This window comes from Colius striatus, chromosome 24 (assembly GCF_028858725.1).
Source record: "Colius striatus isolate bColStr4 chromosome 24, bColStr4.1.hap1, whole genome shotgun sequence".
Lineage (NCBI taxonomy): Eukaryota > Metazoa > Chordata > Aves > Coliiformes > Coliidae > Colius > Colius striatus.
In genome coordinates this window covers 601,396-625,463 of record NC_084782.1, presented here as the reverse complement: position 1 = coordinate 625,463, position 24,068 = coordinate 601,396, and the positions used below count along the sequence as shown (strand labels likewise).

Genomic DNA, 24,068 nt, shown 5'->3' with positions numbered 1-24,068 from the left:
GCTGAGGTGCTGAGGGCCTTGGGTTAGTGGTGGGCTTGGTAGTGTAAGGGAAGGAGTTGGATTTGATTTGATCTTAAAAAGGTCTTCAAGTGAAATGATTCTATGATTTTCAAGCACATGGGAATGATAAGTACAAACCAGAGATGAGGAAACAAGGAGGCAACAGAAGAATGTTCTGCAACTCCTGAACTACCATGAGAGACGTAAACACCTAATGTAGGTGCTGCAAGTTCTGCTTCAATGTTTCACCTACTCTTTCTGCACAAGCAGGGACCCTGCCACAGGAGGAAGAGGAGCAAGTAGGCAGCAGGTATCTGACCTACTCATCAGCAGGGTGTTCACATCCCTGCACTGAGGCAGGGCAGAGCAGTTCCCTGCACTGCTGGGACACTGGCGCTGTGGCTCTTACCCAGGTTTAAACTTGAAGATGATCCATGTGAAGATAAGGAAGGTGGTGGAGTCTGAGAGTGGCCAGGTCCTTGGCTGGGCAGAGGCATTCCCACAGGTCCAGGAGAGGAGGAAAACCCAAGGCCATTATAAAAACTGTGTCCTATAGGTGTCAAACTGCTGGATGTCCTCTTGTACAGGTCACTGCTGCCTGTAAGGGAGTCTCGGCGGGAGCCACTGCCCGTGTTGGAGTTAGCAACTGAAAAGAGCAAAAGAGTACAGTTGTGTGATGTCAACAAGCTGCCTGAGCCCTCTGGACAGGTAGAGACAGTCCAATGACACCTAATAACAACCTCCTTGCACCAGGCTGTTGTTTTCCTAAAGGTGTTTTTATGTGCCCAAATGAAACGTGTTAATTAAAACCACGTTGTTAACGATCAAGTAGAAACTGTTGACTTACAAAATCAGCTGGAATCCTGCCTTTGCATTTGGAGTTCTCTAAGTTTTTATACCAACAGAACACACTGAGAAACAGAGCTAAAAATCTACAAGCAGAAAGAGGAAGAAGATAAAAATCTACCTCAAGGAAGTGACAAAATGAAACAACATTGAAGATGTTGGCTTTAGGACACAAATGCTTTAACACTTTGCTTCTGAACCTTCAGAAGAAGGTTTGGATACCTCAAAGCTCTTTTCCCCTAAGCATATGACTGAGTTTAACAGAAGATATTAGAGTGCCCTGCAAGCATTGCCTTGTATTTATTCTTTGGCCATTAGAGCTAAAGCAAATCTGACATGAGATTTTATCTCTTCATGTTTGCTTAAGAGCATGTACAGCTCTGTGTACATGTACTTGAAATCCTTGTGCTCACCTTTCATTAGATTAGAAAACAGCTCCTGTTTGCAGCAAGCTTTATTGAGATGGAAATCAGAATTGAATTTAACACACAGAGCCAATGGGGCTTTTTTTTGGAAGAGCTGTCTTGATGCTCAAATAGCAACTTTTAAACGTCCTGTCAGCTTGAGGGGGGAATAACCAAATTGATTTGGCATTAAAATCTTGTTTAATAAATAGTGAATCTGTTAACTGTAATGAACTAATCATTCTTCATGACTGCACACAAGTTATAGAAGCAGACACCTCACATTTTTATTCATTGATTGAGGGAAAACAAGTTTGTACATCTTGGCACTGAGCAATCTAGTAATTGAATTCAATTAGTTAAATAAACTGAAAGAAGTGAAACGCTGTGTTCACCTGAATCCAAGATGGTTCCATTTCTCAGGCTGAGTTTAAGAAAGCTATTCAGAATGCCTTGGATTTAAAGCTGTGACTTGATGCAGTGACACTATGTCCCTCAGTGTGTTCTGACAGAGCAGGCACAAAAGGCATGTTTTAACTTGCCCTTCACACTGATGGAAGCAGGAGAGTTCAGGATGTAATTACCACCCCTGAGACTAAGCACTAATTAAAACAATTGTTCTACTTCAAAAAAAACCCAAACCTAAGGAGAAAAAATAACCAAAAGAACCCACAGACACTGCTGTGGTTTGGTTTTATTCTGAAAAAATCTTCATCTCCAACTGCCCAACAAACAAATCAAAACCAACCACAGAGGGACCATTTCTTGCAGTTACAGTAAGTGACTTTTTTGGAGTGGAGTAATAAACAATTCTCTCAATAAAGCAAGGAAATCACCTCAGATCAGTCTTTTTTAAATTCACAAGAAGTTACTTGGTCATTAATCTGAAGTAGGGGTTTGCACACAGATGGTCACCACTCCAGTCAGGTCCTGTTAGATCTCCACTGAGCACAGGCAAGGGAATGCAAAGCTGTTTAAAAACTTACTGTGTAGCAACATGGAGGTGACTGATAATGAGTACAAACAAAACCACATTACTTCAGTACTTCTAATTTATCATCTACTAAAAGAAGTTTCACCAGGAGTCTCTGCAGAGTTTGAAAGCCAAAGCAGTTCCCTGAAGGGAAACTTCCACTTAACCTCAGGGGGATGAAGAGGAGAGCTTGGCAGCTTGTTGCACCAGTGCCAGAGCTCAGAAGCTCACCAGCTGCATTTAGACTTCTCTCCTCTTTCCCCATGAAGAAGCTACTGCTCTTACCTGCTGTCCCAAATCCTCCCAGTGCAGAGCCCAGCGTGGCCCCAAGAGAGCTGCTGCTCCCGAATCCCAGGGAAGTGTTGGCAGGCTGGGCAGAGCCCTGAGAAAAGAGTGAGCTGCTCTGGGAATTGCTGCTGAGAGAGTTGTTGCCATAAAATGAGCTGGATGCCAGGTTGTTGGTAGGCTGCTGCTGGGGCTGGGGCTGGGGTTGCTGGGTCCCCAGAGGGCGAAATGGTCCGTTTGTGGTTCCTGCCAGGCCTCCTGCTGCACCGTTGGCCGAAGCTGCAGCTGCTGCAACCGCTGGGGAGAAAAGCAATTAGAAGCACAGACTGAAAACCCATTTCTGTAGCTGTTTTGGATGTTAAAACCCAGTAACTTCCTTTTATTTACTGTAGGCTTTTTGTTTCTCTCCTCTCTGGATGAAAATCCCCTTTTTGCATGAAACTCCGCATAAAGCCTCTTTACTTTTTATTCACTGAGCTCCACAAGTCTTGCACGGAGTCACTGAACACCAACAAAGCCTAGTTGTTATTGCTGCTGCTTGTATTATTACAGCTACACACATCAAACACACAGAAATGTTCCCTTTCTCCTAAGACCCAAGTTAATACAGCCACACACAGCAACAGCCAATTAAGAAACTCAAGTTCTGCAATAAGCAGCATTGGCCCTCAGCACACCAACTGCAACCCTGCAGTGCCAGTAACATCAAACCCAAGTGCTTTTGTTTTTCAGGCAGTTCCAAACTAAAAGGAAAAAGCAAAATAAACAAGGAGCTACAAAGAAACAATTAAAAAGCCCATTTCATAATCTGAAACTAAGCCTGGCAAAGACTGCTTACATGCACAGATTCTGGCTGAAAAAAAGCCCTTTTAAAGCCTTGAACTCGCAAAGAAACCTCATAAACCCCAAAACAACTCATGGCAAAAGGCCAGGCCTGTTAACATTTTAAGCAAGGTGATCATTTGAGAGTTCTACACAAGCTAAAAACTTTTATGACATGGGGAACCAGATGCCAGCAGACAAATCTAAATAACTGTCATGAAACTCTGCAAGATAACAAAGAGTTGATGTGATGCTGCCTCTCTGGGGCTGCTCTGGAGGCTCAGCCCACAGTGAGCACACAGAGGTTGTTCTCAACAACAATCCCCATACTGGATCTCAGTGAGGGCAAGCGTGTCATCATTGCCAGCAGAGCACAGAGGGCTGCAGATCCACCTTCTGCTGGGGGCAGAGCAGATTCTCATGTGATGGGGCTGGGACTCACCTGCTTGAGCTGCGGAGGAGCTGATGATGACTGGAGCGGGGGCTACCAGACGGACAGGGGCCCCCAGGCCATTCCTGGCCCCTGCATTCACCACGAGAGCACCAGTTTGGTCATAGTAAGCAGCAGGAGCCAGCACTGGGTAACCTGAAGAGGCAAATTACAGGTGCACAGGTAAGTAATCACACAATCTCAAGGGCTGGAAAGGATCTGCAAAGCTCATCCAGCCCAATCCCCTGCCAGAGCAGCACCACCTAGAGCAGGGCACACAGGAACTCATCCAGCTGGGTTGGAATGTCTCCAGAGAAGGAGACTCCAAAGCCCATCTGGGCAACCCCTGCCAGTGCTCCCGAACCTCAACAGGGAAGAGGGTTTCCCTTAAGTTTCCCTTAAGTTTCTTTGGAACCTCTTCTGTTCCAGTTTGTGCCCATTGCCCCTTGTCCAGTCATTGTCCATCCCTGAGCACAGCCTGGCTCCAGCCTCCTCACACCCACCCTTTACAGCACACATGGCAGATCAATCATCTTCAGGCAAGTAGAGAGTAACAAGGTTTTTAAAGGAAAACTTGAATGGTAAAAGGAAAAGCAACAACAGGTCTGCTTCTCCTGGAGAAAAATAACCCCTATTAACAGTCTACAACTCGACACTATTAAGATTCTTCAGGCAGAGAAGCCTTTATTTCCCCCTCCCAAACCTACCATACTGTCATTGTCCTCAATGTAAATTCTGTTTTACTAGTTTAAGAGATGTTAGAGTACAAAAGCACTGCTTCTGTTCCATTTTAAGTACAACATGTGCTGGGATATTTCATAGATGTGAACACACTGCACTTCCAACTCTTGCACTGTATGTGAAGTTGGTCAGTGTGCACATACAGGCAAACAAGAAACACAACTTCAAAGTTATGTATTGTTGAAGGTATGTATCATAAACATATATAGACCTTTAGATGGGCTGGTGCTACACAAAGCAATAGAGTCCCAGGAGCATACAGCCATTTAGGTACCTCACTCTGTGATTCTACAGTTAAAACTTTGAGGGAACAGAGATTCTCCAAGGTAGGGTCACAAAGAGAATGTTCTCTGTCAATATTTGCTTTGCAAACACAACCTCCCCCCAACTCCAATAATGCAGATTTAAGGAGATATGCAGATTGCTTAGAAACATGAATGTTACAGTTAATTCTGCAAGTTAATACAGCAACATTCTTCTTAAACCACGTAAAAACCACAAGCAAGAACCATGTGACACTTTCAGTGAGGAGACCTGAAAGAATGCTGTTCTCTCACAGCTGACCAGCAGGACACACTTGGACATTTGTTACAATAAATTACTGATGTTTGCCCTTTGCTATTACAACAATATTCTGTAAAACTGAATGTCAAAATGATTTGTAGTACAGAGTGGTGGATCAGAGAGAGACTTGATACAGGAGCTCTTCTCCTGCAGGATCAGCAATTAGAATAAAACACAGCTTCCTTTTATTTTCTTGTTTTCAAACCACTGGTGTTTGCCTGGGAGAAATCAGGAAGTGCAAGTCCCTGTCCTGTTAAAGTCAAGCATCTGGCAGGGATGAAGAAACAAGGCTAATGAATGGCACTAAAATGGCTCTGAAGTTTAAAATAGAGATCACATAAGCTAGCAGGATCCAGAGGGAAATCTGAAGGCAACTTCCAAGACAAGTCATCAAGCATGCAAGCAACTAATGCATCTGCACAGCAATTCAGTTGATAACATCAGTTTTCATTTATGACACAGGGCCCTAAAACCTGATTTAACTGGATAGGTAGTTGGGTTCCCATCTACCAGCGTCTGGAAAACACTTTGTATACTCCCAGACTGAACAGAAAGTGAATAAAAACCAACCACCTGTGAGTGTCAGGCAAATGTGACACCCCAAAGAGACATAAGCTGTTATTTTCTTCCATCTCCCTGGGCACTGGAGAGGTTGCAGCTCCCGTGGAGCCCCTACCTGGCATCCCTGCTGCCAGCCCTTGTCCAAAGGCAAGGGCAGAGTTGACAGCTGCAGCAGCCACCAGTGGATCCGTCTGCTGTCCCTGCTGGTTCTGGTTCGGGGTCAAAGGACGCTGACTGGCTCCTCCACGGAGAACCTGGAGAAGAGAGACAAACAGCAGTCTTATTTCTTTGAGACCCAGGAGCAAGCTGTGACCACCAGACACTTGAAGGAGCATCAGCAGCAATGTAATTGAAGTTCCTGCACAAGCAGCGTGTGACAGCTCCTCCCCTTTACTCAGGACAGAGTTGCCCACAAGCCTTGATGCTGCTCCCATGGGTAGAAGACTCAATCTAAATACTACATCCCCTATGAGGCTTACAGAGCACAGCCTGGAAGTGCTTCATCATCTGAGCTCTTTCATTTCTTGATACACCTTCTGCAATACCCATCCTTTGTTACAAGTGTTTGCAAGGCATCTGCCCCATTCCAGGTAACTGCTGAGAGCTCACTGGAGCAGAAACCTTCAACAGCCCAGCTTTGAGCTGGGGGCTGATGACACAAGGTGAGATGGTTTTTCCAAGCTGCCTGCCCCCATAGGAAATGGCAACTCAGTGACATGACACTTACTCATTGGAAATAATGCTCAAAAGATCTCACACAGTCTTTTATATGTAGCTCTTGTGGTTAAACACACATTGCTCTCAAAAAGCCAAGATGGCAAACTGACCTTTCCTGTAATTATCTGTGCCAGGCTTTGTCTTGCCAAAAAAAACCCTTTAACTCAAAGCTGGGTGATGCAAGAGTCTGCACCCACAAGGGAGCTCAGCTCATTAAAAAAGCCATCCTTTGGTAACTCAGCAAAAGGTGTCACCTGATACAGCTGTGAAAAGGGAAAGAATGACTTTGTGCCCCGAGAGACTGGGAGAGGATCCCAAAGTTAACAGGTCTGGACGTGCATCTCAGGGTTTGCTGTCACTGGATTGGAACTCTTCACTCAGGGAGCCTCAGAAGTCAGAGCTGCTTGGTAAGCAGGCTCTGTGCAAAGGCACTGTGCAGGATATATGGGAGAGGAAGGGAAAGGTTGGCCTTTTTTTACAAATATGCTATTAAGATGTCCTAAGTATCACAGATCAGCCATCCCTAATCACAGCTCCAGCTTTCCTAAACATTTGCCTCAGCTCTTCTTGGAAAAGTGTCATGCCCAGATAGCCACTGTATCCTCTGATAGCTGGAGGGTCTGCACTCAACACAGTACCCTGATCCCCCCTCACACCTGCTTCCCAGCCCTGAAAGTAATGAAAAATACTAGAAAGGCTACTGATGATTGATATTTCTGATTTTAACATCAGCCTTGGCACACACCTTCCTGATAGGGAATGGCTCCTCCTCTGAATGCCAGAACATGAATGGCTTCAACACCCTCTCAGTGCCATTTGCCTGTGCATGTGAGGCAGGAGGGCTCTGTGACCTACCAGGGGGAGGTTTGATGATTAACTTTGTAGGGAGCAAAGTGTTCTCCTCCTGGTTACTGCTCCAGGATCATTGGTGTGAAATATCATGGCTTTTACTACTTGAAAAGGCTTTAGGATACCATCAAACAACAGGTTTTGCTGTAGTTTTCAAAGTAGAAGTTAACAAATTCAGCTGCCAATTGCCATCTTCTGGAACTGCTCTCTCAAACACAGAGGACCAGAAAGGAAAGCTTTGTGTTCCCATGAGAAAGGAGCCACTTCACTCTTCAGTAGAGTAACAAACCCTTTTCTTTTTTCAAGCAGGAAGTACTGAGGCCAGAGGCTGATGACACTGTGTGAAGACAATGTCAGGTGAGGACCAGAGCTTAGACAAACTAGCTGTGGTCACACTGCAGAGCCAGTCAGATAACAGAAGCCCAACTCTGCCTCTTGTCACCCATCCTACAGACCCTCCTAAGGAGAAAAGTAGAGCAATATCCAACCACATGTCCAAGAGGAACGAGAACCAAAACCAAGACAGTGGCATGTCTCATCTTTCCAGTGCTTCACTTAGGTTTAACAACCAGAAGTTTGCTCCTACAAAGTTTGGGGTGTTTTTTTAAATGCTGATTTAAATAGCAAGCCACCAATTGGCACTTCTACACAACAACAATGTTCAGGATGGCTCCTCGTTATAGAAAAGGAAGAAAATTATTGTGCCCTGGTAATTCTCATCCCACTCAGTTTCCTTCTGTTCCAGCAGTGGCTAGATTCACACTGGTGTCATCTGCATCAGAGGTATGACTATGATTAAATACCAGACCTTTAAAATGCTTATTTTACCTAACTGAAGTTAGAAAAATTAACCCAGTTAGATTCCAGGTGGAGAAGCAAACAAACAAAGCACCAACAAGCCAATCTGAACAAGAAATTACATTGTGATTCATCACAAAGGTGTGGAACAATTTTCAACAGAAATCAAAATCAAGGCTACATAATCCCCTGTGCTGTCACTGCCAAGGGATTAAGAGCAAAGAGCTGGATGGTGGCTAATCTCACCAAGCACACATCATTTACCAAGAGTGTAAAGAAAAGCTCTCCCTTATCAGCCCCCAGTGTGATCTCTTCATTATTTTTTCCTTTTAGAAAGCAAAGGCCATTTAAACAACAGCTCCTGGTCTCAGTCCTCTCTAACACACTGAACTAGGTAACAACACATCATATGAAAACCCTTCACTAACTCCTTTACTCTTGTCCATCTAGGTGTTGAATTCTCCCAATTTCGGTGCAGACTAAAGCAAAACAACTGCACAATTCTCCTCATAAAAACAGAGAACTCAGTGTTTTCTTTTCCCACTCATCTTTTCTCTCCACACAGATGCCAAACCAATTCATTCTGCTGTTGTTCTGACCCTTTATAGCTGTTCTTCATCAAAAAGAGCATTTTACACTAGACAGTACCCTGAAGGTAACACCAACCTTATTGACATTTGGTATTTGACACACACTCATGGCCTTCAAGTTGCAGTGATGGGCACAAAACCAGATTGCAAGATGATTATTTCCACTTGCACACCAATGGTGTGTTTCATAGAATCATACAGTGGTGGGGGTTGGAAGGGTCATCCAGCCCAACCCCCTGCTAAAGCAAGTTCCCCTAGCTCAGGGGACACAGGAACATGTCCAGGTGGGTTTGGAAACCTCCTGAGAAGGAGCCTCCACACCCTCCCTGGACAGCCTGGGCCAGCTCCCTCATCCTTACAGTAGTTTTTCCTTGTGTTTTAGTGGAACCTTTTGTTTTCCAGCTTCTGCCTGTTACTCCTTGTCCTGTCACTTTGAACAAGAGAAAAAAGTGCCACTCCACCCTTTTGACAAACAGCTTTTAAATACTTGTAACTGTTAATGAGATCTCCTCTCAGTCTTCTCTTCTCCAGGCTGAGCAGCCCCAGGTCCCACAGCCTTTCCTCATAAGAAGGCAGTGTGAGGTTACTGGTTGGACCTGATGCCCTGACCTTTTCCAACCAAAATGACTCTGATTCTTCTCCTTCTTTTAAGGAAGGCCAAAGGCTTTTCTCAATTACAACTGAGTGTCAGGAGTAGTAATTGGTAAAAATAAATAACCAGAACTCTTCAGAGCTGCTGTATTCCCTGTAAATGACTCGGCAAAGCATCCCACCCCTTCCCTTACCTGCTGCTGGCCCTGCTGGGTTTGCTGCGTGGTCTGTTGATTTGCTGAGTTGGTGGCAGCAGCAGCAGCGGCAGCTTGCTGCTGGAAGAGGCTGGCAGGATACACTCCCCAGGGTGTAACTCCATAGTACTGGTGAGGGACAACAGCTGGGCCTGAAATGCCAAGGGAAGCAGTCAGCTTACAGCGTTCCACAGCAAACGGGCACCAAAGACACCTGCTCGTCACGTTTGGTTTCACAAATCCCATTTCAAGGTGATGTGCTTCAAATCCTTTGCAAACAGGGAGGGATTCTGGCATGGGTGTTACTCATTTTTAAAAAGCTTAGAAGTCAGACCTCAAATTTCATCTTGACTTGCTTTTACCTTAGTGGATGAGCTTGGATTCTGCTCCCAGTGATGCTGCTGAAATCCCATGGTTTTATTGTGCCCTAATTTCACAGTGAAGGAACAAAACTGTGTCTCTAACCAAAAGAGAAGGAAACTTGTTCAAGCACAGAGAAACACAAGTCTCAGCTGACATAACTTACTGAAATCTACCATTTAGCTCCTCAGTAAATTAACAAAACCTCTTTGCAGCTGGACAGCATCAATTCTCAAGTGTTGATGGTGTTCTTTTTCTGGCTAGTCGTTTCACACACGCAAACCACCAGGAAAAGGATGTATGAACCTGGAATGTCTCCACAATCCCTCCTCATCAAACTGAAAGAGGCTTAAAAAGGAAATATCTTGGAGAGCACCACAAAAAGCATCATTTTGGAAGGTTCATTCTGTTTTATCAAGTCTCAGTGTTTCACACACTTCATTTGGTGATGGCAGAATGGCAGCCTAGATCCTTAAATAATCCTGAGGAAGCAGCAAGTGCTCTGTGCTGAAGGGGGGAGTCCCTCCCACCAAATAACATCTGTGTGAATCCAATAATATCTTTTAATATGTCTGTTCTATCCCTTTGGAAAGGTCAGCAGAAAAGCAAAAGCATTTCCTTTGCTTTTCAAATACCTCATCTTGCCCCCTGGGTTCCTTCCCCAGGGCACTGAAGCCTTTCTAAGGTAGAGTGCCACGGTCGTATTTGACTCTGTAGGATAAACAAGTCTTCGGTGAATTTGAAGATCACACTTGTTCTTCTATAAAAATAGCTTCTATTTGAAGAGAGACTGTTAGTATTTGAGTTCTAACCAAGTCATTGCAGTATTGCTGTTAGTTATGCCTCGCAGGAAAGGCACTGCAAAGGGAACAAGTGCAGCACACAAAGACTACAAGCATTTGCCCCAAGAGACTTAAAAATACTGCCCCAAAATGAGGGATAACAGTAAAAAGGGAGATGTAAAGTGACACTTTTCAGTGTAAGCTTGGGTATGAATGACAGGGTGAGGAAATTATCCAGGAAGTCTCTTTTCTTAATTTGGTTTGGTTTTTCTCTGCAGAAACACGTGTTTATGTCACATCAACTGCTACACAATGCAAAACTCAACCCAGCACTGCAGCCTGGAGCTCAGCAAGGACAAATGGCTGCTCCCACAATCAATGCTGCACACTGACAAGATCCAGCATCACTTTAAGAGATTCAATGTCATAGTTAATGCCAGACACTAAATTGCTATTTCAAAGCTTTAATAGTTACTGTCCTTTATAATTTTGGGGTTTAACCCCTGTACTTCCCCAGAACTTTGGGGTTTGTAGTGTCATTAACACCCAGGCCCAGCTTAAAGATGTTACAAGTAGTCTGTTGTCTAGCACCCAGCACTTCAGCAATATCCTCTCAACAGTTGGATTTGTCTCTCACACTAAAGCTCTGCCACAAAATCCACCCTTGCTGGATTATCTGTGCCCTGTCAGAGAATGCACCTCGTCTGTCTTACTCAGATTTGTCTTGGAGCAAACAATCACTTGGTTCTTACCTTTCAACCTGGAAATTCATGTGCAGAGGTAGCTAAAATGAAAAAGACCTGCAGCAAAGGAGTGAGTCCCACAGTGGAACTGCCTGTCTTGACCTAAGCAGTGACAGATCCACAGCTCAGTGGTGGATTGTAATCCGTTTACATTCAGGCAGTGCAGATCTGATGGCAACTGCTAGGGAGCTCCTGCACTCAAGAGGAAAACAGTTGCAAGGGCTCTGTTTTAGGTAAGTAATTAGTCTGTGTTTGCCCTTAGGCTACTGGAAAATTGCTGCAAAACCCTTTATCTGGGCAAAATGTGGGCATCTCTCTGGGTTATTTTAATCTCAATTCTAATTATCAAACAAGCATAGTCTAGGTGGGGAGGGGGGTCCCCAGTTAGAGGTCACTCATCAGATCTGCAAAAGCCTTAGGTGCTTAAAGAAGAAGAAACACAAAGTCTTTGAAGTTTGCAAGCAGCTGGGCTTAAAAGAGCTGCAAGTCTGGCTCAGCCCATTTGAGCACATGGTAAGGCTCATTATTGAACAGTGTTCTCAGTGAGGGCAAGTGTGTCATCATTGCCAGACTTACAAAAATCACGTGGGGTGTTTCTTTACTTCAGGAGATATTGCACCTGCTTTTACACTTATTAAAGATAAATGAGGAAATAAAAGCCATTCTAGTGCCTTTGAAATCAAATATTCTCACTATTACATCTCATACGTTGGCCATGGACACCCACAAACATTCCCTTCAGGAAACATCAGCAACACCATCTGTAAGTGTGCTCTTCAAACTTCTTGCTTTGAATCTCAGCCTTCACACTCAAGTGTCTGTAAGCAGAAGCCATACCTGCTCTCTGCAGGAACAGCCAGCCCCCTCTTGCCAAGCATGAGGACTTAGTGACCACCAGGTTAAAGAGCCTCCAGAACCTCTTGGCTGCCAATAGCAAGTTTATCAAATGCTACTGACTTGTGAGCTGATGACTTTACAATTACCAGTACAGCACCAACAGAATCATGAAGCTGTGCCTTTTTAGGGATGGGGGTGAGAAACAGCTGAACTCCAACAGCTCTGGTGCAGCCCCATGCAATCCCTACCCTACAGCACCTGGGGCCAGCAGAGATCTGAAGAGGAGAGGCAGCCTTACATGACACTGTGCTAAAGGCAGTTGGGGAAGACTCAGCTGCATGTGCTCCCCAAAGCCCAGCCCTAGGCAGTGTGTGCATGCATCCATACCTGCCTCTAGCTCTGAGCTGCCTCTGCATGGGCCACACCTCAGCACCAAGTGAATGAAGCTTCTAAGAAACCCAAGCTTGAGGAGCACAGTGCAGACACATCCAAACCCACTCTACCTTCAGTCTAGGAGCACTGTATGCAGATTATTCCAACATCCACTTCTCTACAAAGAGCAGAGACACTTTTCTGCCTGTAAAACACCACCTCAGAGGGAATTCACATTTCCCAGCTTGTCTTACAGAAGACAAGAATTCCTTTTTTGAGTGACATCTCTCTCCAATGATAGAAGGCAATTTCACAGCACTTTTAAAGGCAGCAGTATCTTCCCTGTAGTTTAAACCCACAAGTGGTTTTTTACCTTGAGTCTAGGAAGCCCTCCCCTCTCCATTCACATTTGTTCTCTAAAATGCTACCATTGTTGGGAAGAAAACAGTGTTATCAGAGCTGACAGTAAAAGCTGCTGTAACGGCACAATCTTAACTGACAGAGTTATCTCCACCATAAAACACACAAGTTCCCCCTCTGCACTAAGACAGTAACTGTGAGCAATAAACTATCAACAACTCAAAACTCATTCCTTCCATCTCATAAACTTCTCTGAATCCTCCCAATTAAAACACTCCCATACACATCTTTGTGACTTTATACATAACTGAATTGCTCCACACCCCTTCAGTCCTCCACTCAGTCACGACAGACAACAGGCTCTTGAAACTGCTGGGTCTAGACAGAAAAGGTGCTTTTCCCAAAACAAACATCACCAAGGAGTGAAGTTTGTTACATTGCTGTTTCTAGCTGTTAGGGTCCAAAGCCCAATGAGATGGATGAAGCCCCTTGTATGTCCCAGTGTGGTAACTCTGTAAGTACATGGCAGCACATCACATAGTCTTTTGTTTGGCTTTCAAGAGTCAAAGCTGAAAAATTATTCAAGCAGAGACCCTGATGCCAAGGTTCTGGGATGCTTTAGGTATCCTGGGGTATATTATTTCCTAGCTTAAATTTATCAGATACTCAAGGCAGCTGCAGCTTTAACACTGCTGAGAAAAAGGGGGGAAAAGTTGTAGCTAACAGGCTTGGTGTTTCCCAGAAATCTGGCAGCAGTCACATGTGGTCTTTCTATGAAATCAAGACACTGACCTCCTGCTCTACTGAACTTCAGTGTGTAACTGAAGAATGAGCACTAGCTTTAGAAGCACTGAGGTGATGCAAGAAGGCCAAGCAGAAGCCTCTTTTTACATTATTTGTTTACAAAGCACCTCTTCTGACTGGAACTGGCATTTCTAGTGTTCTAGCACCTCTTCCCCACTAAGTCCTAACTGAAGCTTCCTACTTAGATTTGTCATCAAGAGTTCAGGTCATTCATTCAGTGCCATACATTCATCATCACATGATAGTTTATCGACCCTAGACTATTAGAAATACCCTTGTACTCTAGCTTTTGGCCTCCTTCCATTTAAGCAGTGTCATTTGTTTGCCAACAACACGGTATCTAAATTAAATCTTGCCTTGTCATTATGCAACCAGCACACAGAATTCATAAAGCAGCAAAAAGTCCAAAGCCCATCTTCCAATTATCACCTTGATTCTTTACATACTTCTGTAAGATCCACTAAAAATGTCATCCAACTGGGTTAAGAGTTGCTGAAATCCCCTTTCAGAGCTTGACCTGATAGCAGCCCTCAAAAGCTTAAAAGCTAAGCAGCAGTTATCTAAGAGCTGCTAAACACGCTCAAGAGTCATGTACCAAACCTCAGGGCTGGCTGGCAGAGAGCTGTATTCATTGACAACCAGTGCCTCCAAAACCCTGGCTTTCATTTGGTACAAGCCATTGCACAGGGGAAGAGATGTGCAGCGAGTACACAGGTTGTGAGAGCAGTCTGGCAGCAGCATGCAGGCTCCATTCAAACCCAACACTCGTCTGAACTAAGCAGTACAAAGTGCAGGTTTCCTCTCCCAGTGGCTCATGGAAAAAAAGGATGGTCATAAAAACCATTCTTCTCCAAGTACATCCTTCCTTTGTCCTCGATGCTTTGAGCAAGACCTTTATGGCACACACAGCAAAAGTTTGATGCACAATGTGTTCTTCACACTGCCTGATAAGCTGTTCCACCGAGCTGTCACTTCACCAATTTTGGCTGTGACACTTGGCAACAATTTGGAAACCAATACATGAACGTTTGGGAGAGAGATCTTGCACAAAGACAAGAGCCACTATCTATGCTTGCCATCTGGAAAACTGCATCTTCATAGCTTAAGCCTCACAGCAGATATGAGATGTTTTTACCTAGAGAATCTAAAAAGCAGAAATTCTTAACAGACTGCAGCAAAAGGGAAGGATATCATTGCAGTGTGCACAAGAGTAAATCAAGCTCAACAGCCACGAGCTACAACTTTCCTGGCAGGAAAATACACATTTCCTAAGTATCTCTCACTGTTGTCAGCTACCACATCCCCCCCCAAAACATACAGCAACGTTTATGTCTGACAGTGTTTCATTTCAGACTTGTTCTGGTTGTTTATCCTCAACAGAAGGAGAGCCCACATGAATGACCTCAGGAATTACCACATTTAATCTACCAAAAACGAGAGTTTCCCAAACAAATTCGGCTTTAACTCATTGCCATGGAATTCTCTCTCCATAGTAATTACAAGGCACTAGTGTTTCATGTCCATAATCACAGATTCAAGAAGCAGTTTTGGTACAGGAAATAGTCACCAAGACAAAGACAAGTGGAAGCATCTCACCTAACGTGGCAGCTGCTGCTAGTCCGGCTGCGTACGGATCCGTTCCCGGCGGCGCGGCGCTGATGATGTACGGATTGGGGACGAAGGCAGCAGGAGCTAAACCTGCTGAAAACATACCTGTCAGTAAAAACAAACTTAACTAGAACTGAAACCCCACCAAAAATACTTCTGGATACCTGGCTGTTGAGCACAGAAAGTTCAGGTTGTTGTAGTGTTTTCAAGCTTTTTGCAGGTTATTTGCTACAGGGAGTGAGCAACCACTGCATTTCCCAGAGTCTTATCACAACCATCTACAGAGGACATCATTGACACAAAAGAAAACTAATTCCAAGGATGCAATGCCCCACAAGGAAAGCTGAAGTTGTAAAACAGTCTATATGCAACACACATATGCAGCACAGACAGATCCTTACTGTTCAAGTGCCTATTAACACCACCTAGATATTATTATCTAACTGACTGATACCAGTCTGCGTTTTCTATAGCAAGTTGATCAAGAATCAATGAACCCTACTTTCTGAGTTCCATACCCCACTACACCGTGTTCCAATTAATTGGAAGGAGCTCAGGAGTGTACAGGCAACATTGCAGAGCAGTATTGCTGCTGTGGAGGCATTACCTTCCTCTGCAAGGAAACAGTTTAATCATTAGAGAAATGACTGGTGGGTGGGAGAGAGGCGTGGAGGGGAGGTGAAGAGGGACAAGTTAAAAAGCTAAATCATATTAATTCAGGTCTATCCCTGAACTCCAGTAAGCACACAAGCACACTGCACAAAGCTAGGAGAGTCCTGACACCTTAGTATCAAGCTTTCAGGTGGGAAGAACTACCACTTAAGTTGCTTATTGTGCTAAAATCATTTGATTCCAAAATGGTTTCATTCTCATCATCCAGGAGTAGCCCTCAAACTTCTATACACAGGCAGAAGTCCCTTTCCCCAGTTAATCTGTACTGGTTTAATAATACTACTCATGTGCTTGCACAAATGATATCTTTATGCTCAAGTCAGAGCCACAGGCAGCTGAACCACAGGAAGCACATCCAGGTGGATACTGAATTGGGCATTTCTCACACTTCCCTGTGTTGCTTACCCCCATTCATGTCTCAGAGCAAGTACTTCACTCTGCTTACTGAGCAGCACTCTCAGCAAGGGTGAGAGTGTCATTCCTAACAGACATGAACACTCTGTAACAGTTTTTAAAGTGGGCAAGAGAGACCACCACAATTTTTCTAGTAAATCTTCACACAATATCCTTGTGCCTCCGTGGCGATTACCAGCTGCAAAAACATGGTTAGGATTCTCTAAAACCTACTACATCTTTTGTCCCTGTTATTTTCTTCACAATGTATTCTGAGGATTACCAGAAGTCCAGTAAAATGGAAGGTATTAAATGCAAGACTCACCTATGTGAGGCTGATGGGCAGCTGCCAAGGCGTACTGCTGCTGCTGCGCTGCTGTCAGCTGCTGAACAGCGAGTGCATTCGGTCTTTGGAACAACTGAAAGGGACAAAACCACAAATATAGTCCTTTACTCATGCACAAAAAAGCATTTTCTTCCTTCATTTTAAAGCAATTCCTTTACACAAGGTCTATTTTCACAACTACACACAATGCTCTTTAAAGGGAAACATTTCAAAAGGAACTGTAAAACACAACCCCAAAGCCCTTTGAAATCAATTGCCTGTGAAGAAATATCTGTGAGGTACAGCTAAAGCACAGCCAGGGATTTCCCTGCTATTCTCTGGATAATGTCTGAAAGCCATGTTTTCCCCTACTCCTCCTCAAACACACAATCCCTGAGTGCAGCCTGTGGATCAGTAGTAGCTGCCACCTTGAGCAACATCGAGTCAAATCCCAGCTCCACCGAGAGATGACCCACACGACTTTCTCAGAGGGTCTGAAGCTGCAAAGGACAAGCAGGCTGGTTTGCAGGGCCTGCACCATTTGGGAGAGATGACACCCTTGAGATAGCTGAAGAGCCAGTGCTCAGATGGGATGGCTGCCTCAGGGGCTCACAAACCCCTGCGTAAGATTCCCCTTCAACCTCCTGACTTCCACCTCTAACATCTCCTACATGAATCCAGGCAAGAAGGGCAAATTCTTCTTTGACCACAGACAGAAACCAGACCAGGGGTCATTTTTGATTATCCAAAGGCATATACAAGTCATCCAAAACAAGTCTGCCAGCTTACAGCTCACTACAATCTGAGGGAGCAACGGGGATTCATTCTGAACAGCAGGGAGATGATGACATTATTCTCTGTAGCATCATTCATCCAGGTCCTTACAAGACTTACACCTCCATGTTCCTATGCCTCTACCTAAATGAAACACTCCCTGAATGAAGCCACTCTAGCAGAACAGGGCTCAGCACTAATTACAATATTTAAAGATACATAAGCTGAACAGCTACACTGAAACTATCCAGAAGCAATGGTCATGTCAGATCATTTCTGAGGTGTGAATGACTTCACAAACCCCTGGGATAAATGTCTTCTCTCCCCACTCACTTGGAAAAAAAGAGAAAGTAAGCCTAAATGCCATACCATTTTCACACCTATTACCTCTGCCCTCCTTTCAGACAAGGGGGCTACTTCAGCTGGCAGAAGCAGCAATAGCAATTCTGCCCAACCAAATTTTTGGCAGGAACTTGCAACCACCAAGAAAAAAGCACAGAATCATGTAGAGAATTAGGGATTGTATTTCATAGACAAAAATGGAGCTGATGCTCCTGAGAGCAGCATGAGCAACTTGGTCACAACTGTTTTCCCCAAAGATTGTTCACCCCTTAAGATGTTGGACTCCTCCATCTATCCAGGGAGTTGATGCTGCTTTCACAGAAGCATATGAAATCCACAGTTACTTTATTGCCTCTCTGGGCCTAACATCAGGAGGGCTGTAAACCATCCCTAGCAGTCCTCATTGCACAACACACATCCTCTCTTTTCCCCCCCTTCTCTTAAATATGTCATTCAACAGTACTTCAAGTTCACACAAAGATGAGTGCTTATGAGGGGTGTAATCTTGGTTAATACACTATCTGGCATTAGTAGGTGGATCAAATGCTCCTCTGACATCTTGGAGTTTAAAAAAGCAATGGCATCATGGACAGTGACCTAAAGAAAATGGAATGAGGGATACCAGCTCTGTAGGTGTCTCCAGCAACAGCAGATACAGGAAAACAATATACTCCCCAAACTGTTTCACTGCTGGCTATAGATAACAACAGCCACCCTGGGGTTTGTGGTCTACTTTTGCACCAAGTTCAGCAATCCAGTATTTCAGCTTTCTTCAGCTCACAAACACTTCACAAAAACCTTTCCTTTTCTGTTCTTTTGCCCCCCGGCATCTGTTTTTACAGTCTGGTAACATGTACTCTGTGAAGGTGGACAGCAGAGCAAACAGCTGGACTATTAGTTGCCTGTCTTAAGGACAAAAAAGTCCTTATCTTCTTCTAAAATACTTCTTTATCCCAGTCTACACATGTGGGATGATTTCCACACCTCCCAAATGCACCTCAAAGATGCACTTTTCAATTCAAGAACTAACAAAAACCCAACACAGCTACTCAAAGCAGGAGCATTTCACCCGCTGCTGCTGTGTTTTCCCTTTGTGCTGTGTGCTTGCTCCCTCCCCTTCTCCTTAGCATGGCTGATGACTGCTAAGTTTGACTTCCAGACATACAAGTACCCACAGCAGCCTTCTGCATTTTTCTTATGTTGAAATCAAGCCACAGTATCTAAAAGGCTCTGCAAATAACTGCTGTCAGCAGCTCTTAGAGTTTACCTAAAGACTCAAAGAGGAAGATTGAAAAGATGCTCCTTTACCTAAATTACTGGTGTAACAGGAGGGAAGAATAAGGAACAGAGTGGCTGAGCAGAACCCTTTCATTCACACAAGAAAGTCTGCATCCTCAAGCCAAAGAAACCTAAAAGTTTATCTCTGACTTCCTCAGACAATACTCCAGTGCTTCTTTAAAACCAGGTCATCCACTGTGTTGCCAGCATGAGGAGGGGCTGGATTCCTTCTGTCTGCAGCAGACCTCCTCTCAAATCTTTATGGAGTTTCCCTTCTACAGAAGGGTCACATATATGTTGGTATCATGTACTCAGAGAGTGACTCATATCAGCAACTTCTCCCTCTGCAAGCCTGTAAAGACAACTTCTAGACTCAGCTTACCCAAAAGAAACTTGGTGTGAACAGCTAAAACCTTCTGCAGATTTCATAGTGCCCTGTAGCACACACAAGAAGTGGAGCCAACAGAAACTATCACCATTCCAGGCTTTTCTTAGCCACACAAGCCCCTACACCACATAAGCTCTGGGAATCATCAACTCTATGTATTTAGGAAGAGTTATTAAAGCTTAAATGCACTGTCTCCATCTGCTGACAGCAGAGGCCTACATTCCAAAGGACTAAGTAAAAACTCAAGTAACAGCTTTTTGTCATTTTATTTGGAACCTACTGGATGTGAAACTGAGGTTAAACTACACACCAATATTAAACTGGGGTCTCTAGTGAGTGGAAAAAGGAAAAGAAATCTTTTCTAACAGGAGGATTTACCAAGTGAGGTTGGAGTTGTAAGGATGCATGCATGGGGCACTTGAGCTTACTGGAATCCACATTCAGAGTGAACACCTACAGCTGACTGACAGTTTCAGAGGAATTCAGTAACATCACCCAGCGTTTCAAAAAGCAAGGCTATTTTCCTCTCTCTCACACACACAAATGAAGTTTTATTTACAGCACGTGGGAGAGGTCACCAAGGGAGCTCCAATCCCCCAGAACATGACAGGCTCCACTGTACAGTTATGGGAACATGGTAAGATTACATTTCTGTCAGCCAGTTTCTTCTGCAATATAAACATCTGCCATCTCTAATCAGATTACACGTGGTTAAGACCTTCCCCTCTTAATATTGCTTTTAGCTGTACTTGCTTGTAATCCCTTCAAAGTATGTGATGCTTCCCAACAGACCAAGAAAGACACTTTTACAGACGAGATCCTTTTGTTCAGGACACACTTCTGACAACTGAACAGAAAAAAATATACTGCCAAAAGACAGAATTCTTTCATCCAGGCTCTGACTGGCAGACAGCAAATACCAAGGAACACTGTCTGCTTGGATAACAGGCATGAAGGAAATGGGTACAACTCTGAGCCAAGATACACAAATTTACACAAGTGTGCACTGAGAGGTCACATTTGGCAGAACAGTGAATCCTTGTCTTTAAGTGTCCTGGCTTGTGTCAGCAGTGGGGTGGCAGCAGGAGCAGGGCAGGGATTGTCCCCTGTGCTGGGCCCTGGGGAGGCTGCAGCCCCAGGGCTGTGTCAGTGCTGGGCCCCTCACTCACTGCCACAGGGACACTGAGGGGCTGCAGCGTGGCCAGAGCCGGGCACAGAGCTGGGGAAGGGGCTGGAGCACAAGGGGCTGGGGAGGGGCTGAGGGAATGGGGGTGTTGAGCCTGGAGAAGAGGAGGCTGAGGGCAACCAGCAGCACTCTCTGACACTCCCTGACAGGAGGATGAAGTGAGATGGGGGTTGGTCTCTGCTCCCAAGTAAGAAAGGATAGGACAAGAGGAAACAGCCTCAAGTTGCACCAGGGGAGGTCTAGATTGCACGTTGTGGAAAATTTCTTCCCCAAAAGGATTGTCAAGGCCTCTAACAGGAGTCTCCTCTCCCTGGAGATATTAAAAAGCCACGTAGATGTGTCACAGAGATGTGGGTTAGTGGCAGCCATGGCAATGCTGGCTTAATGGTTGAATTCGATGAGCTTGATGGTCTTATCCAACCTAAACAATCCTGTGATCTCTGTGATTCCTGTAATACAGCACTTACACTTACAAAAGTCATTTGCTGTAGGTGTAAGGAGCTATCATAACAAGACTGAAACTTTAAAACAACAGTCCTTATGAAACAGCCTGGCCTGCCTGTTCTCAGCATGAGCTGGGTGGGAGCAAAGCACGTCAGAGCAACTGGCCAGGCAGGCAGCTGAGCTCACAGCACCACAACCTCCTGCTCCCCACCAAAATCCACAGTTCAGAGAGACAAGACAGACCTGCAGCTTCACAGGCTGCCCAGTAGAAACTTTTAAGCATGACTACACGTAGGTCACATCAGGTCTATGTGGGTACTGCTCAACCCCTTTATACAAAGAAAGGGCCCAAGCACTAGGCCTGGCTGTGGCTGGCCCTGTAGACAGTGTCACACTGCAACAGCTCCTGACATCAGCACACTTCCCAGTGTCCAGCTTACTTGGAGAGTTAATTTCCACTAGCTAGGCACAAGACACATCAAATGTTAAATCTTATTTCTTACAGGCTGGAAGAATGAAGTAAAAACCACCTGAACTTGTCAATGAGTCTCGATGTGGATAGAAGGTACTGACACAGTGCTTGGCAAATGACAGGCTTCACAGTCCTGCAGTTATTTTCCCATATCTAATGGGGTTTTTTTTAAAGAAGTTCACTTATTGAGCTCTAACATATTGCTTTAAAAAACACACAGGCTGCATTGTTTGAAAGTAACTCTTGCATTCCAGGTCCCACACCAGAGCAAGACAAAGACCTGAAATCAGTTTATTATTTTTCCCTTTAGGAACTACACAGCAGCTATTTTGTTTAATCATTAAAACAGTTTCCATCCCCAACCTCCCAAACATGCTGTACAATAAACCATCTGATTAAGCTATAATCACATATTTACACTGCTTTTAAGACCATGATAAGTCTCTGAAGATGGGACTTCAGCACATACTTGGCAGCGCTTTTGCCTCAACACAGAGCATCAACTCTGCTAAAAAACAATCAGCTACTTCAGGAAAGCCAGAGCTAAGTGCCATGCTCTCACCAACAGCTACACCAAAGGATTTTACTCTTCTTTCAGGGATATCATACTTACAAAAGGCAAGCAATAAAAGTTTATGATCATTATGAGGAAAAACTTCTTCCCTATTGAGGTGAGGGAGCACTGGCAGGGGCTGCCCAGATGGGCTGTGGAGGCTCCTCTGGAGACATTCCAACCCACCTGGACGAGTTCCTGTGTGTCCTACTCTAGATGGTCCTGCTCTGGTATGGAGCTGTACTGGATCATCTTTCAAGGTCCATTCCAACCCTTAAGGATCTGTGATTCCCCAAACTAGCAGGAACAAGAGTGGACTACGAGTCCATCGTTGGATCTAGGCCCAGCATTCAAGAGAAGCCAAGAGCAAAGCAAGGACTTGTGTTACTCATCTGGGATGAGAAGCTCAGGCTGTGTGTGTGGGAGAAAAGGTCAAACAAACTGGCTGGGCTGAGATAAGAGTTTGGTACTATTGGACTCTGACCTGAGGTTTTCAACTGTGGTCAAGTATGAGCGAGTCAGTTTAAACTCATTCTTCAGCTAGTTCAGTGCTGCAGAGGCCCCAGAGCAGCGCTGGGACACCCAGGCTGAGCAGTCATTTGACCTTTTAAGTCACTTTGAAGGCTCAAGGGTGGGGCTGATTTTTTTTGTTTAGCAGTTTTTATTAATGTCAAACTCTTCTCCAATGATGAACATACAGGAAAGTGCAGACTGGTTAATTACAGGTCTTTAAGAGTGCTGTTTGGATGGCCATGTTAAGTAGATCTCCTGCCTCTGGGAAGAAATATGCGGCACTGTATAGATCACAAAATCAAATCTAGATCAGGATGGCAGAGGCTGGAAGGGACCTTTAGAGATCATCCAGCCCAACCCTCCCTGCTAAAGCAGGTTCCCCTGGCTCAGGGGGCACAGGAACGTGTCCAGGTAGGGTTGGAAACCTCCCAAGAAGGAGCCCCCACACCCTCCCTGGGCAGTCTGGGCCAGGGTTCCTTCAACCCTTACAGTAAAGAAGTTTTTCCTTATGTTCCAAGTGCAACTTTTTGTGTTCCAGCTTATGTCTATTACTCCTTGTCCTGTCACTTCAGAAAACATACAAGAGTGGTGCTTCATCCTCTTCACAAACATATTTTAAATACCTGCAAGTGTTAATGAGAACCCCTCAGCCTTCACTTCTCCAGACTGAACAGCCCCAAGTCCCACACCCTTCCTCATAAGGAAGATACTCCATCCCCTCAGCATCTTGGTGACCCTGCACTGGCCTCTCTCCAGCACTTCCCTGTCCCTCTGGAGCTCGGGTGTCCAGCTCAAGACATGGCACTGACATGATAAAACCATTCCAAGTCTTCCTCTGTCTCCTCCCGAAGACAAGAGTCTGAGCTCTTGGTGATTGTCCTGGATGAAGTGGAGCAGTAGGGCAGCACCCACACGTTACCTGCTGCTGGGAGTTGTAGTCAAAGAGCCCCACGGTGGCTGCGGCCGAGTCCACAGGTACTTGAGTGCCAGAGTAATCAAACTGAAGAGGCTCCATGCCAACGTGCTCCATGGGATCCAGAGGGACACTCTGTGACTCAATATTGGAGAAATCTTCCACTGGTTTGGCACCATTAGTACTTGCCAGCTGGGCTAAGCCCTCTGATCCATTCTGGTTTGGACCCAGAAGATCTACTTCACTAGCAGAGTTCTGGCAGTTACCTGGTGTACGGCTAGACAGAAAGAGAAGGAATTTGTCACTAAGCACATCCATTGAATGTGATGTCACAGAGTATCACACACCAGAACTGCTTGTACATCTTGTGATAAAAGGGGAAAAAAAAAAAAGGACATTCTAAAATAGTTCCCAAGTGAATTCAGACACAAAACCCCAAACCCCCAGTCCCCTGCCTCACAGGCCTCTTAAAGTACAAATGTAAAACCAGTGTCTGTCTTTCTCCTCAACTGAGAGTCAATCACAACAAATAGTATTTCAGAAATGCCAAAGTTCTTTCTTCAGAAAGCTGCTTGGTAATTATT

At 44.7% G+C, this 24,068-nt stretch overlaps 1 protein-coding gene and 1 non-coding gene across 10 annotated transcripts in view; both read right to left on the bottom strand.

Annotated features, from left to right (window-relative positions):
* Positions 1 to 24,068, bottom strand: part of PUM1 (pumilio RNA binding family member 1) — an 81,733-nt gene that overhangs the window by 20,893 nt on the left and 36,772 nt on the right. For 6 of the 9 annotated variants that reach the window (XM_062014292.1, XM_062014294.1, XM_062014293.1 and 3 more), the window contains 8 exons: positions 23,491 to 23,761; positions 16,622 to 16,715; positions 15,220 to 15,336; positions 9,366 to 9,517; positions 5,742 to 5,880; positions 3,773 to 3,916; positions 2,509 to 2,805; positions 410 to 646 (listed from right to left, as the gene is read on the bottom strand). In XM_062014292.1, the coding sequence (XP_061870276.1) occupies positions 410 to 646; positions 2,509 to 2,805; positions 3,773 to 3,916; positions 5,742 to 5,880; positions 9,366 to 9,517; positions 15,220 to 15,336; positions 16,622 to 16,715; positions 23,491 to 23,761 (1,451 nt within the window). The remainder of the gene's footprint in view (positions 1 to 409; positions 647 to 2,508; positions 2,806 to 3,772; positions 3,917 to 5,741; positions 5,881 to 9,365; positions 9,518 to 15,219; positions 15,337 to 16,621; positions 16,716 to 23,490; positions 23,762 to 24,068) is intronic. The other 3 variants (XM_062014296.1, XM_062014297.1, XM_062014295.1) reach the window with 2 other exon arrangements.
* Positions 11,738 to 11,821, bottom strand: LOC133627753 (small nucleolar RNA SNORD103/SNORD85). The gene has a single exon (XR_009820379.1). It is a non-coding gene; the product is annotated as a small nucleolar RNA SNORD103/SNORD85 (small nucleolar RNA).